This window comes from Alligator mississippiensis, chromosome 1 (genome assembly GCF_030867095.1).
Source record: "Alligator mississippiensis isolate rAllMis1 chromosome 1, rAllMis1, whole genome shotgun sequence".
Lineage (NCBI taxonomy): Eukaryota > Metazoa > Chordata > Crocodylia > Alligatoridae > Alligator > Alligator mississippiensis.
In genome coordinates, this window is record NC_081824.1 from 71,877,146 (window position 1) to 71,897,978 (window position 20,833).

General features: G+C 43.6%; 1 protein-coding gene across 3 annotated transcripts in view; it reads right to left on the reverse strand.

Moving 5' to 3' along the window:
* Positions 1-20,430, reverse strand: part of UBE3D (ubiquitin protein ligase E3D) — a 179,159-nt gene extending 158,729 nt beyond the window's left edge. For 2 of the 3 annotated variants that reach the window (XM_014600577.3, XM_059731599.1), the window contains exons 1-4: positions 20,328-20,429; positions 17,908-18,104; positions 14,806-14,896; positions 9,407-9,635 (exon numbers count right to left, since the gene is read on the reverse strand). In XM_014600577.3, the coding sequence (XP_014456063.2) occupies positions 9,407-9,635; positions 14,806-14,896; positions 17,908-18,104; positions 20,328-20,389 (579 nt within the window). In that variant the 5' untranslated portion in view covers positions 20,390-20,429. Of the gene's footprint in view, positions 1-9,406; positions 9,636-14,805; positions 14,897-17,907; positions 18,105-20,327 lie in introns of all 3 variants that reach the window. The other variant, XM_019496826.2, reaches the window with a different exon arrangement.
* Positions 20,431-20,833: the final 403 nt, after the last annotated feature.

Sequence of the window (20,833 nt, forward strand, 5' to 3'; positions counted from 1 at the left end):
ATTACCGAGATTCATCCAGCCCTCTGACTACTGCCCCATGCTGCTCATCCATGTGGGCACCAAAGATACTGCCAAGGGAGAGCCTGAGCAGATTAAAAGCAACTACAGGGCTCTGGGTAAAAGGGAGAAGGGGATGGGGGCTCAGGTGGTATTCTTCTTGATCCTTTCAGTTAAGGGAAAGGGCCCAGGCAGAAGCAGATGAATCCTGCAGATCAATGCATGGTTGTACAGGTGGTGTCACCAGCAGGGCTTTGGCTTCTTTAACCATGAAATGATGTTCCAAGAAGGATTGCTAGGAAGAGACAGGATCCACCTGATGAAGAAAGGGAAGAGCATCTTTGCAGACAGACTTGTTAACCTAGCGAGGAGGACTTTAAACCAGGTTTGACAGAGGATGGAGACCAAAGCTCTGAGGTAAGTGGGCGAGTGGGTGACCTAGAGGAAGCACAAGCAGGAGTGGGTAAGAGGGGAGGCATTCTCATTCTTCCTGAGAAATCAGGGCAATCAGCTAGTTACCTTAGGTGCCTATACAGGAATGTGCAAAGCCTGAGAAAAAAGCAGGAAGAATTGAAGTCCTTGCACAGTCACAGAACTATGATGTGATTGAAATAACAGAGACTTAGTAGGTTAGCTTGCATGACTAGAGCACTGTCATGGATGGGTACAAACTCTTCAGGAAGGACAGGCAGTAGAGAAGAGGTGGAGGAGTTGCACTGTATGTAAGAGAGCTGTATGATTATTCAGCGCTCCAGTATGAAACTGGAGATAAGCCTGTTGAAAGTCTCTGGGTTAGGGTCAGAGGGGAAAGCAACAAGGGTGATGTTGTGGTGGGGCTCTGTTATAGATCACCAGACCAGGAGGAAGTGGTAGATGAGGCTTTCTTCAAACACCTAACAGAAGTTTCATGATCACAGGCCCTGGTTCTCATGGGGGACTTCAATTACTCTGACATCTACTGGGAGAGCAATACAGCAGTGTGCAGGCAATCCAGGAAGTTTTTGAAGAGTGTTGGGGACAACTTCCTAGTGCAAGCACTGGAGTGGCCAGCTGGGGGCCATGCTCTTCTTGACCTGCTGCTCACAAACAGGGAAGAATTAGTGGGGAATGTCGTAGTGGATGGCAACTTGGGCAACAGTGACCATGAGATGATTGAGTTCAGGATCCTGAGGAAATAAAGGAAAGAAGGAGACCAGCAGAGTTAAGACCCAGGACTTCAGAAAAGCAGACTTTGACTCACTTTGGGAACTCATGGGCAGGATCCCCTGGGAAGCCAGACTGAGTGGGAGAGGAATCCAGGAGACCTGGCTGTACTTTAAACAAACCTTACTGAGAGTGCAGGAACAAACCACCCCAGTGTGCAGGAAGACTAGCAAGTATGGCAGAAGACCAGCTTGGCTTAGCAGAGAACTCTTCAGTAAACTAAATCACCAAAAGGAAGCTTATAAGAAGTGGAAACTTGGACAAAGAACTAAGGAGGAGTATAGGAGTATTGCTCAGGCATACAGGGATGAAGTCAGGAAGGCCAAAAGCGCAAATGGAGTTGCAGCTCACAAAGGATGTGAAAGGTAACAAGAAGGATTTCAACAAGTCAGTAACAAGAGGAGGATCAGGCAAAGTGTGGTTCCCTTACTGTATGGGGGAGGCAACCTTGTGATAGAGGATGCAGAAAAGGCTGAAGTACTCTATACCTTTTCCACCTCAGTCTTCACAGACAAGGGCAGCTCCCAGACCACTGCACCTGGCAGCGCAGTTTAGGGAGGAGGTGAGCAGCCAACTGTGGCAAAAGAACAGGTTAGGGACTATTTAGGAAAGCTGGAGATACACAAGTCCACGGGGCCACACAGGATGCACCCAAGGGTGCTGAGGGAGTTGGCTAATGTGATTGCAGAGCCACTGGCCATCATCTTTGAAAGCTCATGGTGATTGGGAGAGGTCCCAGATGATTGGAAAAGGGCAAATATAGTGCCCATATTTAAGAAAGGGAAAAAGGGAACAACAGACCAGTCGGCCTCACCTCAGTCACTAGAAAGATCATGAAGCAGGTCCTCAAGGAATCAATTTCTAAGCACTTGGAGGAGGAGAAGGTGATTAGGAACAATGAGCATGGATTCACCAGGGGAAAGTCATGCCTGACCAATCTGATTACCTTCTATGATGAGGTGACTGGCTCTGTGGATGCGGGGAGACCAGTGGATGTGGTATACCTTGATTTTAGCAAGGCTTTTGATACGGCTTCTCATAAGATTCTCACAGGCAAGCTAAGGAAGTGTGGGCTGGATGAATGGACTGTAAGGTGGATAGAAAACTGGCTGAAGCATCGGGCTCAGAAGGTAGTAATCAATGGCTCCATGTCTAGTTGGCAAATGGAGTGCCCCAGGGGTTGGTCCTGGGGCCAGTTTTGTTCAGTATCTTTATCAATGACTTGGAAGATGGCATAGAGTGCACTCTTAGCAAGTCTGCAGATGACACCAAGCTGGTGGGAGTAGCAGACACGCTGGAGGGTAGGGTCAGAATTCACAGAGACCCGGACAAATTGGAGGATTGGACCAAAAGAAATTTCATAAGGTTCAATAAGGACAAATGCAAAGTCCTGTACTTAGGACAAAACAATCCCATGTACCAGTACAGACTGGGGGCTGACTGGCTGGGCAGCAGCTCTGCAGAAAAGGACCCAGGGGTTACATTGGACAATAAGTTGATTATGGGCCAACAGTGCACACTTGTTGCCAAGAAGGCTAACAGCATACTGGTCTGCACTGGTAGAAGTGTTGCCAGTAGGTCAAGGGAAGTGATTATTCCCCTCTGTTCAGCACTGGTGAGGCCACATCTGGAGTACTGCGTTCAGTTTTGGGCCCCACCACTACAGAAAGGATGTGGACAATTTGGAGAGAGTCCAGTAGAGGGCAACAAAAATGGTGATGGGGCTGGGGGACATGACTTACAGGGAGAAGCTGAGGAAACTGGGTTTATTTAGTATGGAGAAGAGAAGACTGAGAGGGGATTTAATAGCAGTCTTCAACTACTTGAAGGGGTATTCCAAAGAAGGTGGAGCCTAACTGTTCTCAATTGTGGCAGATGACAGAACAAGGAGCAATGGTTTCACCTTGCAGCAAAAGAAGTTTAGGTTAGATACAAGGAAAAAGTTTCTCACTAGAAGGGTAGTAAAACACTGGAACAAGTTACCAGGAAAGGTTGTGGAATCTCTATCTTTGGAGGTTTTTAAGACCTGACTCGACACAGCCTTGGCTGGGATGGAGATGGTCCTGCTTTGAGCAGGGTGTTGAACTAGATGACTTCCTGAGGTCCCTTCCAACCCTCATTTTCCATGTTTCTATGATCACTGCCTACAAATATTACCCTGAGAAGATATTTCTAATAACAGTTCTTTAACTTAGATGAATAACACAAGTTTTGAAACTCTGAATTTCATATTAAATTAAACAAATTAAGACCAGGCATATTGTATTTACCCATACATGCACCCATTCCCCCAAAACCAGCCCTGCAAAACTGGGATGAGTATTTTAAGCAGGGAGGCAGATTTTTCTTTGCTGGAATAAAAGCAAGGTAGAAGAGAGCAAGCTGATGCTCTCAGCTGCCAGAATGCCTGACACTTTTCCCAGGGGGCTACAAAGAGCAGGGATAGAGTCCAATGTTAACCCTTTCACAGCAGCTAGTGACGAAGTAACTTTTGGCTGAAGAGCCACTGCACGAGTGAGCTGCTTCATGCAGTTTGTAGTATCTTGATGAGACTTGTGGCATGGAAACAACACTTTACTATTTACAATACTGAATATAAAGAACTATTTAAATCAGTGTTTCCCAAACTTCTTATACCTAGAGCATTCTTTTCTTCTCAATTAAAACTGGGAGCACACTTCACTCTTGCATCCAAAACAATAGATGTACATTTTTTTTCAAAACATATAACATATTCTAATCATTTGCCAGGGGAAATCGTACCAGCGCTAGATGTACCATTAAAAAATGACACACAACACATCTTTCTTTAAGCAAAGTATTCATCTCTATACCAGTGGTTCCCAACCCTTTTAGCCTCAAGGTCCCCCTCCAGATCTAACTTCAGAAAAAATATATCTCAAGCTATTTTCAACTGGGGCGCCAAAAACTTCAGAGAAATTATAACAGGGTGCCTTGAGACTAAAACAGCTGAGAATCACTGACCTAACTGATGCCACTTAAGGTTGGTGGAGCAGTACCTCACCACGCTCTGCCTTGCTCTTTCCACTGTCTGCCTCCTTCCATCCCATGGTCTATACCTCAGGGGGCAAAGGCAGCCCCCACTTGAGGCTGTTCCTGCAAGGTCGAATGCCAGTGACCATCCCTGCAACCTCTTCTGTAGACCCCAGGAGCGTGGGAGAAAGCAGAGAGGATGAGACAAGTTGCAAAGTGCAGCTGTCCATACACTGACCTGCCCACTAGTAGTAAAACATGCTGCTGGGAGCATGGGGGATCTGGCATTGGGGCTGCTGGGGATTGTGGAAGGGCAGTAGAAGGCAGCAGGAGTAGTGGCAGTCCCCAGAGAGGCAGCCACAGGCGTAGCTGCAATAGCTGAGGCAGGCACAGGGTGCTGGTTGGGGGAAGAGAGAATTTATCTCCTCACACAGGGAGATTTTGCATCATACTTCCATCGCTCTTGGAGCACACAGTGTACCACGGCACAGCCTTTGGGAATCACTGAATTAAAGTAAAGCAACAGTCTTACCACTTCACTTGCAAGGTTCTGGGGCCTAGTGTTGTTGCTGTCCTGACACACCCAGAATTCCCTGCTGCCTCACCCAGATTGTCTCCTGGAATGCAACACTTCCTAGACACTCTCACTTCCAGGACACACTGTCAAACAGCCAACCATGACTCTGAAAAAATATGTTTCTCTGTGTTCTGCCTTCCAAAAACAAGGTGAGTGTTTTATTTGGGAGACTGTGGTATGAAAAAAGATGTGGTAAGACATGGTGATTGACTTTTTGAACAAAGGGATTTAATAGATTTTTCACCACTTTACATTCTCAAGTCCAAACTGAATAGTTTTCTAAAAGATATTCTCTAAAGCAGACAGAAGTTATGAATTTGATGCAGGAACTACATGAAGTTATTTGGCATGCGTTATGCAAGATGCTAGGCAAAATGCTCATAGTGGTGCATTCTCTCTTTACTATTGTATAATTCTAGGAGTATGAGGAACTTGGTCTCTATTCCTATAAGTGATCTTGTGCAATCTCTCAATTTGCTAGTCAAATGTTGTGACTGATATATTTGTCTGACTACAAAGTTAAGAGCACACAGAAATAAGAAAATAAGTGAGTGGTAAAAATGAAACCTGAACCTGCAACTTCCTGGTTTCCAGCTCTATGCAGTGTCACAGGCTAGATAACAGGGCTGTAGGTTGTAGCCATGTTGGTCTAAGGACATAGGCAGACAAGGTTCTTTGTGTGAATCCGATATCTTTTATTAGACCAACCTAAATACTTGGAAAACAATTATAAAGCAAGCTTTTGGGTTCAAAAACCCTTCGTCAGGCTAAGGAAGGTTCTGCAGTTAGTGTGTGCTATTCCTGGATGGCATGAAAAGTAAAGAAGCCAGAGGCTGGGCTGGTATGCATACAAGACAGGTAGTCAGTGAAAATGTAGACTGAGGAGTCAATGGGTGAGAGACAGGCGCGGGGGGGGGGGGGGGGGCGCGGGGAGAGAGAAGGGGGTTGAATGGTGGAGAGATACCTGGGGAGTCAGATGTCAGGCAGGTTATAATGTATCATAAATTCAATGTCTATATTTATGGCAAACTTAACAAACTCTCCTATCTCAGAAATGCATGTTGCATGGTTTTGGAATTAGAGGGTATGCAAAAAGGTGCGCACAGTTGCACTATATATCCAATTAGTCCCCCTTTCAAACTCTAAAAATATATGGTAGAACTGCTCATTTTGGGGCAATAAGATTTGGAGAATGCAGAGTATTTGAGGAGACAGAGGAAGTGCAGGTACAGTGTTCCTCTGACATCTCCTCAAGTGCTTTATCTGATTACAGTTCAATGTGCTGGCAAAAAGTTCTGCAGTATGGTACCTAAAAACACTAGGAACTTAGTGGCATCACCATTTGAACAGAAAGGATGATAGTGTTAGCCAGACTAATTAAATCGATATATCTATGTGACAACTCACAGCTGCCAGCAACCTGCAGATGGAGGTGGATCACCATCCTAATACTTTGTGTTTCTATACCTAAATATCCTTGATATTGTCTCGGGGAAAATATTTTCCCCAAGAGATACTATTAGGATGCTGTGTGACCATGTGACATTTAAAAACGTTGTTACACTGTAAGACCAAGAGATGTGAGAAATATGTTTTCAATGGAAGAACATTGTTTTGGTCCCACAGGAGGTTTGAAAGGATTGTTTAAGTATCTCTTCTACATTTCTGCTACTATTTTAGTCATAGGCAAACACTTTCCAATGAACTGCTATGCAATTAAAGAGGAACTTTCATACTAGGGTAAACTACAAAAATATACTATAAAATGAGAATGTGTGCGCCAATAGTAATCTGTCTTGCCTGTTACTTTCTATTAGTCTCCATATTAAGGAAGAATTTTGTTTCAATGAGCCTTCTTCTTATTAGTCCAATTCCTGCTTCATTTTAAAGTTTTGCTCGTTTGTTTGGCAACTGACTAATGCTGGAAATAACCAAGAGTAGAAATTAGATTTTCAACAGCCAGTATGAAATAAGCACAAAATGAGTTTCAGACCATCAAGTAATCTCAGCATCCTGACAATTTTAAGGAAGTGAATCCAGATTCATCATCTCTGGAAATGAGTTGGGTACCTTTTTGCTACAGACCTGTATTTCAGCTAACAGAGGCAGTGGGACTTCACTGGTTTAATAATGAGCAATGGAACAGCACATAGAAAATGAGCCACCTTGTTACAGGTGCAGCTCTGCCCAATATTCAAAGGTGCAGCTGAACTCTCCCATGGGTACCTATCCCAGAGTTCTTAGTAGTATTTGCAAAAGACAATTTTGGTTCTGGAGCTAATTTTGCAGCCCAAAAGAACTCTGAAAGCAAAGATCAAGCCACACTTATTCCATCTGATCTGTGGGGCTCTGCACAAGTCACAAAATCTGGTGACAGGGAAGCGGTGACCTAAACCCAAGCCCTGCATGGCCAGTGGGCCTGGGCCAGTGTGCAACCCCTTCCACAGTTGGCCTGGCCACACTCCCTTCTCCTGTGGGCTGGGTTGGGACCTGGCCAGGCTCCCTCTCCCCACCAGGACTCGGCCACACCTCCTTCCTTCTCTGCAGTGCCAAGCTGGAGTCCTTCCCTTGCAGGGCTTGGCCACACCCCTTTCCCTCCTGTTGGGGCTGGGCCATACTCCCTTCCCCACTCATGAGGCTGGGTTGGGGCCGGGCCGAGCCATGCCCCCCAGGGGTCTGGGCCATGACCACTTCCATCCCTGCGGGGCCATGCTCCCTCTTCCCCTCCACCACCACCACGCTTTTCTTTCCCATTTCCAGTGACTCCTGTTTGCAGTGACTCCTGTTTCTTCACTCAACTGTCTGGCAAACATCACCGAAAAGGGTCCCAAATAGTTTAGTTAAAATCCCTCTGTTGCCCCCTCTCTCAGCCTGTCACATATTATTAGTGTGTACCTGCTCTCCATGAGGTGAAGCCAGATCAGTTTGTCCTGCCCTTCATTTGCATATAAAATTTTTGGAGGATCCCAGGACTCATGATAAGAATACCCGTTTCCTGTCATGAGTGGAGGGCTAATTAGCACATGGATCCTTTCTGCAGGGGCATCTGGAGTACATACACATAATGAGAAGCGCTGAGCTTGAAATCCTGTTGACTCTGGTGGGACCTGGCCCAATGAACTACGTGATAAGTGCTCCGGACTGATGTCACGCATAGTTGTACTACATATAAGTAGGTGCCAAAGTGCTGCTCAGAAGTGTTCATGGAATATCTGTGCTAAAACTTGCAGCAGTTTCAAAAATAGCTAACATACAACAATTCTGGATGCATTAAGTTTACGGGTACAATATGCACATTGTTACAGCTATGTTTAATTTCAAGGCTACTATTTTCAAAGTTGCTCCTCACTTCCATGTGCTCAGGAAGAACAGGGTCTGACAGTAAGGAGTGGAGGAAGGGGTTGCCAGAGAATAAAGCTGGGGGGAACCAGAAAACAAAGGGGTTACCAGACCCCCCAGATTTATTTTTTCTGTTGTAGCAATGGGAAGGGGACAAATTCAAGGCAAGCCTCCAAGAATTAGATTCTATACCTGGAAAATTATAAGAAATTTATAATTTTTCCAAATATAGAATCTAATTTTTTTTGGAGGGGTAATCTTATATCTGAGTAAATACAACACCACCAGCTATATTTTCTGGATTTGATACAGGCTCCTGGACTTTTCCCTACAATGGGAAGGCAAAGTAAATGATAGCAGAACTTTTTAAAAATGAAGAGATTTTCCAAAAGTGGACAAAGAGTGAACACTGATATCACACCAATATTCATCCTCTTCACGATTCTCAGAGCTCCTCAAACATTCCTGTTCAGCTACAGATGCGGCTGGTCAAAATTTGAAGTAAAATTCACAAAAACACTGAAACAAATCTCACATTTTGGGATTACCAATATCAAAAGGGGGAAGTAGAGGCATTTACCCATTCTTCCCCAACCCTCACTTCTATTTTGGAAGAATAAATAAAAAATATTCTTGGACCCAAACATCAGCCTGTCAAAATCACTTATTTTGCCCTTATTTACCATTAAGATTCTGGCATACATGCCATGTGTTCAAACTAAAGTGCAATACAAGCCACCCACAAACATTTTCCACATTAAATCACATTTAATGTGGAATATCTTTGTACCTGGTTTGCCATTTTCTCACATGATAAACTTTTTGCAAATGTGGCATGCTGCAATTTTATTGCCCAATTAACATGTTAATAATGTGATAAATGTAACATCTGCTAGGGCCCAGACTATCATAAAAGATTCCATTTTTCTTGACACTTGATTTGCTGCCTTTTAATTGATACCTCTTTATCACATCACAAGTACATTTTAAGTTAACTACCTGATTATATAAAGCCTGTAGCAAATTACAACTGTTTCTACTGTAGTAAAAAAAATGTCTGACAAATTTTGTTTCTCCTGGTTTACTCAGGCTTCTTGGCAAATATTATGTTTTAGCAAAACATTTTTACAATGATTTTCTTGTGTGGGGAATTTCTTGTGTGGCTAAATTTATACAGCGTCGCACTTGTATTGAAAGCATAAGCCATAGTTTAGAACTTCCTCTGGCTCCTACAAAGCTGAAGTCAGGGGAGGCCAAACACTGTTACAACCTTGTGAATTAAAAAAAATACTTTACCAAAGCAGAGCCACTTTGAGAAGCAGAGTGTTCAGTCTCCCAGTTGACTTTTTCAGCTCCTGGCACATGCGCCTCGTATCCTGAATTCACAAGAAAATATGTCTCTCCAAGAAAACAGTCATTACTCTGAGGGTGAAGAACGGTGGCAAAGGGATTAGCATGGCAACACCACTCTTCAACCAAAGCACTCCAGTTTTCACTTGGCAAAGGAAGAACTCGGAGAAACGTCCTAAGAGAAGAGAAAACCCCAAACTATTTCAATTTATTACAGACATTCCTATGACACCTATCTTCATAAGTCTATAACTTGTGAGATTCTCTCTAAAGGAAAAGCCTGTCTCTGCACTCTCAGTAAAAGGCACATTTTATAGCTGCTGAAGACCACTGGATAAATTCCAAGGCAGCAATTGCAATGCAACGCACAGTGGCTAGGGACAGACATTACACATAAACTGGTTTAAAAAGATTATCTGGGAAATAACCGAGTCACAATCTAGTAGTGGGAAGACTCAGGCTCAACTTCATTGCCAGCAATTATACTGCAGAATTTGGCTTTGTCCCCTAGGAAAGTGAATCATGAGATAAAGTAATTTGAGTCAGTCATGAAAACATAATTGAAAAAAAAATCTAAAATGCTCTTTCTTTGTTTTATTTCATGTTAAATTTCTGTTCTCTCTCTTTCAAACAAAATGTTTGTGCAACATCAGTAGATGTCTCGCCACACCGCACCTTTAGCTAGGGAAGTTATACAGAGCTGTTCCAAGTTCATACGGAGGGAGGCAATCAGACTTTGCAATAAACAAAATTAGGTCTTAACAAAAATGTGAGACTGAATGTCCATTTCTTTTTAAAAGACTGGAAAATACAACCTGAAATTAGATTGGGATGTAACATTTAAGTCACACATGCCTCACAATTCTAAATTAGGAAATAACGTCTTAAAGCTAGAACACACACATTGCTATTCAAGAACAATCCTGTCTGTTTGAATTCATTTTTTTCTCGCAAATGGTTCTTGCTTTGAAATTAACAAAACCAGAACTTCATTAAACAGTAACTTTTATTTTATTCCTATCCCTCTCAGTGCAATCTTTTATGCCTATTTTAATATAAAAAATTGGAAATTAAACAAGATTTATTTTTACACAAATATAAACGATACATAGATTAAAAAATTTCTTTTTATTTTAACTCAACTTATTTCCTACAGCTCCATCAGCTGAAACAAGAATTCCCCATTCTATAGTCCCACAATTTGCTGCTCATACTAACAGCTCAGAGCTATCAACTGACTCCATCACCATATTTACCATTTGCTGTGTGTGCATTTTCTGACAAAACTGTAGCCAATTTTGCCTGCTTGGTTTTCTTCTATGTTTTCCTCTTGTGCTCACCTTCCTTATTCTGCTGATCAATAACTGTATGTACAGTTTCTGGATTCTGCTCCTTATTTAAGCCTACACCTGCAATTTTGTTGGTTCTGCTGTTCTGTACATTTGTGAGGGTTTTTCTAAATTCAGTTCACAACCCCAGAGCACGTGCTTACATACCTTCTCATGGCTCCAGTCCACTACCAGCTTGATTCTTAACAGGTAATCTCAAGAGGCTATTACTTTCTTACATACTTTCTTGTGAGGAAGTGAAATTTTTTATAAGTTTCTTTCGTTCTAAGCACACAATATATTTCAAGCTGTGCTAACACCCTACCAGAATCACCACTGTTTGCAAATGAGAGCTGGAAGCTGTTAAAAATAGCTAAGTTTTCTGAACCAGCTACAGCTAATAAGATAACTTTCTTGGCACCACCCATTCTGTCATCATCCAATGAGGTCACATAATAATTTCTGTCTGAAACATTTTGATTTCTCCACACTGCCCTAAAATCTTAATACTGGTGATGGGTCTTAGGCCAGCCATCTATACCAGCAGTTCCAACACCTGAATTAGGAATCAAAAGCTTCTTCATTGCTCTAAAATCCATTCAACCCCATTAGGACATAGCAGTAATATAAAGAACAGCACAAGAGCTTAGTTACATGGAACAATTACATTATTGCCTATTAAAGTGTTACATAATGCAAAATGAAACTAAACTGAAGCCTTGTCCCTGCTTAATCTGGTCCCCATAGCACAAACTGTTGGTCTCCACAGCAAAACTCCGTATCTTTGTCTGATTACTAAAGCTATCCACACAACTGAATTCTCTCTCAGGAGACTACAGGGTTCTTATAAACAAGCCTGCAACAGCCTCACATGCCAAAGAAGTGTATTTACATTTTGGATCTTGGGCATCTCAGTAAAAAGCCAAAATCCAAACCCTTCCCTGTCTCTGGAACTGTATTATTATCAATAGATTATTTTGTTCTCAGAATTTTGAACTGCATTGAGCAAGGATGTGCTCAAGTCCGTGCAATGATCTGACCTCACTAAGGGTCTAACCCTTCTGTGAGTCCATGCTAATGTAAGAGTCTGCCAACAGAAATCTCTTTAGAGCAAGGACCAGCAACCTTTATAAGCCATGGGCTGGAACAATACAGCTCTGGTCTGATGCAGACCAGGTAACTTCAGTGGCAGGAACACTTTTATAGAGACAGCCATGTAGGAGCTATGCCCCTGTTGCCACCACTTCTCCCAGCCCCGCTTCCCAGATGGAGAGCAAGAACAGGTTTTGGCCAGTGAGGAGCTGTGCTGGGCCTAGGAAGTGGGAAACTGCATCCACACTGCTGCTACTTCTCCCTCCCCATGCAACAGCACAGGCTCAGCACAAGCCCAGCCCCAGAGCAGCTCCCTACTGGCTAGAAGCTGCATCCACACTGCAGTCTCGGGCAGCGGGGGAAAAAGTAGCAACAGCTCAGGTACAGATGCAAGTCCTCTCTACTCAGCCCTGGTACGAGCATGGGGCCAAGCATAGCCCGCTAGTTCCATGAATGGGATCAGTGACTCCACAGGCCAGATCTGGCCCAAGGGAAATATGCTGCCAACCCCTGCTTTAGAAGGATGGACTCAATAGTCAGAAAAGCATGAACTTCAGGTTTTGTCAATGCATTTATTTGCACTCATATTGTTGGACTGTAGGTTTGAATTTCTAGGAAGTTCTCATTAAAAATCAAAAAGCCCAAAATAAAAGTGGGCGCACTTGTAATTATACAGGTCCTTCAACACAGAAAGGGGTGAAGTGGTTTCCTGCTTAGTGCTCCTCAGTGTGGCTCCACAGACCTGGTTTGAGCCTTGATCCAGACACACTCTGAAAGCTGTCTCCGGTCAACCTTGCTGTAAATGGGTACTGAGTAATTTGGCATGCCCAGTAAAAGGTGACTGATGTGATACTAATTATATCACTCACTTGTGTGCCATTGATTATGGAACCTAGTATACCTTAATCATGCCAGGCCAATGGCTTGAGCAAACCTCTGACCTCTTTTTTAAAATATTAAGAGACCATGCTGAATTTACTTTCCTTTTCACAAATTAAATAGTCTTATATTGGCTCTGAACAAACTTGGGCATTCAAGTTTGATAGCAACTGTAATGATTTGTGTCTACTTCTATACCAAAACATAATTAGAAGATACTTTTCTACATCAGATTTTTCGAAGTATTTTTGTCTTAGTAGAAAGAACCGTTTTCATAAAAGATAAGTAAAAAAAAAAATTTAAACTGCATTCTTCTCAGTCCTCTCAGATCTACTGAATGACAGAAACAACGCTTCAAAAGACGCATCTTTTTGTCTATATGCTCCTCTTCTAGATAACAGATAGGAATTTAATCCATAGAAAGAGAAGAAATAAAGGGAATAAAGCAGCACTGGAAGACTGTTGAATACTGACAGCTACCTTGCTCCATCCTTTCCATATCCCTCCAGACCCCGCTGTGCCCCATTTCTTGCAAATGTTACTTGGAGAGGACTTGAAAGGATTCCTAGAAGGAGAAATGTATGGTACAAAGCTATGCTAACATACTCCTGTCTATCATTTTACTCCACTGACACCCTCCGCACTACAAAGCAGGAAAACAGAACCAAGAGGCAGTAAACCCCCATGTGCATTTATCAGATTAATTTGGATTTGGAAAAAAAATGTTTATGTTTGTGGACAGATAGGTAAAAGCATAATAGTCTTCAATGGGAAAACATCACAAAGAATTTAAAAGTTTACTAGAATTTACCATTCACTAGATTTTAAGTTTGGTTTATTCTCTTAAATAGATAAAAATAAAACAAATTTAGCTGATAAAATACTTCACAAATCCAACATTCAGTTGCATTCAAGTCAGCCATAAATCGGCAAAAACGATGGCAATGGAACAGAAGTTTACAGACTGTATTACATCTGAATTATCATTCTGAATATCAGGAGTGACATGGATCATAAAAGACTGCAAGTGTGTCTGTAAGAATTTGTACTTATCCAATTGAAGCTGTCAAAACTGCTCATCACAACAGGTAGGAAACCAAGTAACTTTGCATTAAAATTCTCATGCCATCTGCAAACTTTGTAAGAAACAGAGATAAGGCTGAGTCATAAAGTTCAGGTATAGTTCGCATACATCCCAAGGCTGAGAGCTGCTCAAATCTGAAGGAGCTAACTTACACTAAAGATGGATAGCAACTTCCCACAAACAGCTACTCAACCTGAGCACATTTCAAGTACAATCTGCTGACTGGGCAAAAATATGTAGGAGGGAATGAACATAAACAAGTAGGATGCCTAAAATGCAGAAAGATACAAAACATGTAGGCTAGGCCCAAGTTTTGATTTTGTGTGCGCATGTGTGTGTATGTGTGTGCAAACCTACTAATCATCATAAATATTTCTCTACAAAATTCAGTGAGAATAACAACCTCTCTAACTTCCAAACTTTCTTCTAACATACTGACAACTCAAATATTGCACCATTCTGTTAGTGCACAAGAATCAGAATTAAACTATTAAAAACAGCATGACAATAAGCCTCGAAGTATGGAGATATTTCTGGTTGGAAGTGGAAAATCTTTCTCCTGCAGAAGACATTTTCCTGTACACTTCTAGGTTCAATTGGGAAAGTGAAGATTCTCCCAAAAGAAATGTAACACCTGTATGTGCCCACAAAGGGAAGAGTGGCTTGTCCAAGGTGCTGTGCAGAGGCTAGAAAAAAATCAGGTCTGGTAACTTCCAAATATGAGCCCTATCCACTGAACCGTGCAGTCTCCCTGGTTTATTTGTGTTTTCCATGTAGAGCAAAATGCAAGAAACGAAGGAAAAAGACTTGTCACATGACTTCAATTTTAATAAATTCCACTGTGTGAGAATAAGAGTTGAAGAAGCTTCTAAAAATAAATATTATCCATGTTCCTTTAAGTTTGTGTGTGACAGATCATTACCTCATTTATTAATATAAGCATATAGCCTTGCAATGCTTACCGGTCTTTTATTATCATCTCCCCACACGTCTGACAGTAAAAGATGCAACTCTCATTGGCTTTTAGGATTTCACACAAAGTTGAAACCAATTCTAAAAAGATGAAAGACAGAGTAAATTTCAAGTTCCTATTAAGCGTAAATTTGAACATAAAAACAAACTATGTATACCAATACAGTGGCTTCAAAAAGGTAGGAATTTAATTACTGCAAATAAGAACAAAATGCTGACATTTTATACCAAGCAGTTTTGCACTGCCTTCTTATAACACAACAGGCAGGCCTAGGGAAAAGTATAATATATATTCACAGCACCTTATTTTTATTATCATTACCTGGCACACAGCATATGTAAATAACTATTTCGACAATTTGGAAGCCTAATTTTGGAAGGGCTAAAGTTTAAAAAAATCCTTGATCTTTAGAAAAGTTAAAATTAAATCTTAAGCCTGAAAATATTAAAGTTTACTTATCTCAGCAGTATGACAGCTCCTCCTTTAGTAACTTATACCATAAGATAGTTGAAAAATGAATAGCATTTCTAAATATTGTACAAACTCGGTACAAACTCAAACAGGTACAAATATTGTACAAACTCGACCAACAATAAAACTATGCTCTCTCTCAAGGAAAAGAAATGAGTCTCTGGTGTAACAATACCCTCTGCTGGCCAGCAAAGGGAAAAAAAAAAGCTGACAAAAAGACATGCTTGGGCAACATTTCTTTCCACAATTAAATGGAAACTAGCAAAACAAATTAATACAAGTAAATAATACAAAAACAACATACTGATCTGTTTGAACAGGAAAACTTGAACAGCACAAATTTTAGAGTATAAAAAAAAAAGAGTGTATTCATAGCTGTAATTTTTCAAAACTGAAACTCTAAACTGAACTCACAAAAGAAAAGTAAAAGTCAATTGCAAATTGCAAGTTAAATGATTCTCCAGAAACACCAGACACATATGTGCATACCTATGTGACTTATACCTACAAAGCAGGTTTCCCACTTTAACTTGCTGCAACTTAGGACCTCAATTTTGAAAAGCTAGCAAACGGTGTTTACTTCTGCATCATGTTACATGAAGGAAGCCCAGGGTCATGACTACTACTGTAATTCATGAGTTTTAGTACTAGGAAACATATTAAATCGTTTTCATACAATTCACTTGGCAACTCGCATGCATAATCCCAGAGTAAGAGAAGCACAACAAAATTGAGTAATAGACTATTTTTTCTTGTGTAAAAGATTCAGTCGTTATCTATATGCATCTATGTACAGATTATAGCAGTGGTTGTCAACCGGGGGTACACGTACCCTTAGGGGTACTTAAAAAGGTCATAGGGGTACACAGAATTAATGTGGCCAATAAATGCTACATGTGTGCATGCAGCTGCAGCACAGTATGCAAGCGGCCAAGAGCGCAGCCCAGCAGCGTAGAGAGCAGCCAGGTCAGGCTGGTAAGTCTGTTGTGAGGGACGGAGCTTTGGGGGGGCAGATCGAAGCCCCAGTGGTGGTGGAAGGAGTGGGGCAGGGGCAAGGACTACCCAGCTAGGGCAGGGCAGCTCCCACTGCTGTATGCACACCAGGAAGGTGGGGGGGGGGGGGGGGTGCCCCCGGATCTGCGCATGGGGCGAAGGCGGGCTGCTGCTGAAGGCTGGGGCCGGAGTGGCAGCAGGCTGTTCCTGGTAGGGGCTGGACCAGGTGTGCTTGGGGCAGGGGGCAGCACTGCTGGGAGGCAGGCTATGGCAGGGCTACAGCAAATCCTGGAGTGGCTGCAGCCCACCTCATAGCCCCCTTCCGGCACCGCCACTGCCTGCCCTAAGTGCAGCCAGGAAGAGCCTGGTGCAGCCCCAGCCCCAACCCACAGTGGCAGTCCGCCCAGCCCCACATGCAGATCTGGGGGCACATGTCCCCATGCCCTTCCGGGGTGCATGCAGCAGCAGGAGTTGCCCCCCCTCCCCCCCAACATGCCCCACATGAGCCGTTCACGGTTCTGTCACACTCTCTACCCCGGCTGTACAGCACCTGCCCCTGCCCCAGCCCCAGCCCCACTCCCTCTCACATCATGGGGGTTTCAATCTGCCCCTTAAAAACAAGAAAAAAATATAAAGAGGTACATGAGCTGAAACTTTGAGACAAGAGTTAAAAGTTTAACACTTGTTAAAAAAGGTTGAAAACCCATGAATTATAGGATAGTAGTAATCTTGATAGTAGTACAAGATATAGCAGATGCTACTAGTTTCTAGCTTAAAATCATATAATGATATATATCTAGTGTAGTCACATCATTCTATTTTGGTTTCTAACAAATATATCTCATGTTTCAAAGTTCAATGTTTTAAGCTATCAAATAAAGACTTAAATAGGCTCTTATTAAGTAGAAAGGGATGGAAACAAGCAGCCAGTCTAGCATCCCTAACCTTCCAAGGTTTGCAACATTTGGAATCCTCTTCCACACTGTTAGAAAACAAATACAGGGATCTGCTTTACTGTCATGAAAGTGTCAGAGGTAAGTAACACTTAAAACTTGCAGAATTAACCGTGAGGACACTGAATTCTGCAAATCAGTACAGCAAAGGACAGCAATACAACTCTTCCTTAAGGATGGTTCTGATCATCCCATCCTTCATCCAATAACCTGGACTGCATGAAATTTTGATACTAAATTTTTAACTACAGACCACTAAGTGGGAACAACTCCCAAACTGCCAAATCAGCCTAAGTGTCACGGCTCTTCCCTAAGCCTAGGGAAGAGCCGTGAATATAGCAAAACAATTCTCAAACTCTTTAAATAAAATATTTTCCTGAAATGACATGCTTTCTCTTTTATTACATGGATTTTGTACTTTGCCTAGCAAAGTTGGAGACATTTGTTTTAAAAGCACTTTAGAAGGGCATTTTAATCCCAAGTTCAAGACTAATAGAGAACATAAAATATGGTTCTGTGTAAGATGAAGTTCAATTAACTTTCTTATTGCAGAGAGTAAACCTTCAACACATTTCTTTCATGTAACATGTAGAGTTTCAGCTTATCTGTTTACCAGAGCAGCTCTCTCTTCACAAGTGCCAAAGCAAAGCAATAAATAAATAAGTTACACTTACTTGCATTTGAATCTGATTCGACCTGCAGTCTTACATGTAAGCCATCCCCAGCTACATATTGTATTCCTCGGCAATAGGAAGGAACAATCCTGACCTCTGCAGGCAGGTTGATAGTTGTGCAGGCTTGACAGCTTTTTATCTTTAAGGATGATGGAGTCACTGAAATATCCAAAGGCAAGCTTCCTGAATTGGGCTCACTAGAAATGTAAAATATTTATATATATAAAATTAGGAAAGAAGTTTTATAATGAGGCATATATAATGTCTATTTGCTCATATAAACTCTCTCAAAGTTGGAATGCTTCTGACTTTTATTCAAATGTAGTTTAGACTCAGGTAAGGTTTGTTGAACTCCAAATTAAGAAGTATACGTGGCTGTAAAACAAGCTGCAAACTACTCTACAATAAGTTTATTTATTACAAAAGATGACAGTAATTTACCAAGTTTCCTTTAACTCAAAGTCAGTGTGTAAAAGAAAACCTAAAGAAAAACAAACTTTCCATTTCTGCTAAAAAAAAAAACACTCAGATAATAATCAAAAGTACATACAGGTGAGAATATAGCACCCAAGTGTTAAAAAGAGAGCAAATGACAAATGTCAGGCCAGTTTGGAGATTTTTAAAATTTATTTAAATGTCATGCCCATTTAAAATGTCACCTAATTCCCAACAAATCAAATAGATACAGAATTGGGGCCAGAGTGCCTGACATTAAATTCCTTATGCACATAACATGACTGCTGAGGTCTCAAATTAAATTAGAAGTGGGAGGGGCAGCAGAGCAGTTCTTAAAATGAACACCTACTTGCTCTTAGGCGGGGGGGGGGAGCCAAAGGTACAGCCTGAGGCCTGGAACCAGCCCCTGGAGCCCTGTCATCTGGCTCCTGGTGATGACCTTAGGTGTCAAAATAGACCCAAAGACCACATACAGTGCCACCCCAGCTGGTCCCACGCTGCACACAGCACCTGTTCCAGGACCTGTGTTACACATGGTGCCTGACGGTGGGCATCAGGTGAGGTACATGTCCTGAAGCAGGTGAGGTGGGCACTGTCATGCACACAGCATGTCCCAAAGCAGGCAGAGTGGATGGCAGATCCAGCATGCAAGGTGCAGAGGGGCACAGGCCCAATTCAACCTGTAGACAGGCTCCATACCACTCATCTGCGGCACAGGGGCCAGATGAGTTCAACAGCCCTGTCTTTGGGCAGTCCACCAGAATGCTGGTGAATGAGATGGAAACAACACATTTACACATGGAAACAAAGGCTTGGCAAAGATCGCCAATAAAGTACTAATCCTTCCACACTTAGGTTTGCCGTGCCTTTGAAATACAGAAGGGGATGGATTATTAAACCTTTGCAACAAGCATGGGAGTATTGGGTCTTTTTCCAACCATGTTTCATGCTCACTACATTAGCAGCAGGCTCTGCCAACTCCTGCAGTCAAAGCGCTGATGTTCACAGGCCCTCAGAGAAGAGGCTGAAGCCGTGGGCATTCCCTAGCCGCCCTTTCCCCTCCACGCTGCAAGGCTAGCCGAAGGATGTCCCCCACTGCTACACCTATTTACCTTCACCAGGACTAACCCATGCCTGCTCTCTGATAGCTCTCAAGGGCACCTGCTCTCAGGTCTACAAGATCAGAGCCTGAGTGTTGCAGGTGGATTAGGGACTCCTATTTGGGTTTAAGTTACAGTTGTATGGGATTACAGAATCATAGAAAATGAGAGTTGGAAAAGACCTCAGGAGGTCATCTAATCCAGCCCCCTGCTCAAAGCAGGGCCATCCCCAACTAGATCATCCCAGCCAAGGCTTTGTCAAGCTGTGCATTAAAAACCCCCAAGGATGGAGAGATTCCACCACCTCTCCAGGTCACCGATTCCAGTGCTGTCACCCTCCCAGTGAGAAAGTTTTTCCTAATATCCAAGTGAACCCTCCCCGGCTGCAACCGGAGCCCATTGCTTCTTGTTCTGTCACCTTCACCACTGAGAACAGTCCAGCTACATCCTCTTCCTAACCCCCTTCAGGTAGTTAAAGGCTGCTACCAATCCCCCTCCCCGCTTCTCTTCTCCAGACTAAATGAACCCGGTTCCCTATGGTGTATTTATGGGCTGGTTTGGATAGGGCTGATCCTGCCTCGGGCAGGGGCTGGACCAGATGCCTCCGGAGGTCCCAGCCAGCCCCGCTTCTCCGTGACGCGGGAGGCGCGGCGAGCAGCAGCCCGGGAAGCGCTGCCCCAGCGGGGAGCAGACGGCGGGGACCGCGGGGCCAAGCCCCCGCCGCGAGGGGAGCAGCCGGAGCCCGGCGTGAAGCCGCGGGGCGCTCCCACAGCCGGCAAACCCGCCCCTAGGGGGAGGTGACAAGCCGGGCGGCGGCTGCCCGGCAAAGCTGCAGCCGCCCCTGCCCGCCTGCGCCCGCCATACCGCACGATCAGCAGCCCGCGCTGCAGCCGCCGCCGGGCCTCCAGGAACATCCCTCCCTCCATGCGGCGCAGCCCGACCCCCCGCGCCCACGTGGGGAGCGGCCCGCCCAGGAAGGCCCTGCAGGCGCTCGCGCCCGGCCTCCCTCTGCAGCGCCTCTGCAGTTGCAATGCCCCTGACACTGGGTGCCTGGTGCGGCTTCTGCTCCAACCCAGAGACCAGAGCCGCTCACCCCGGGAAGCAAATGCATGTGCAGCCCCGGTCCTCCACAGCGGCCTCACTCGGGAAGAGGCGCTGCTCCCTGCAGCCACCTCCCCGCGTTGCGAAGAGTAGGGATCTGGTGGCCTAACCCGGAGTGAGCCAGTTCCTGCTGCCAGCCAGCTCGGCTGGCACCGGCGACGGCTGTTACGCGTCTTCTGATTTTGCAGCCTTAAAATGTCTAATTTGAAGGGGTTGTTAAAAGCAGTTCGGTGCCCCCTCGCTGCGGAAGGAAAAGGACACTTTGTTAT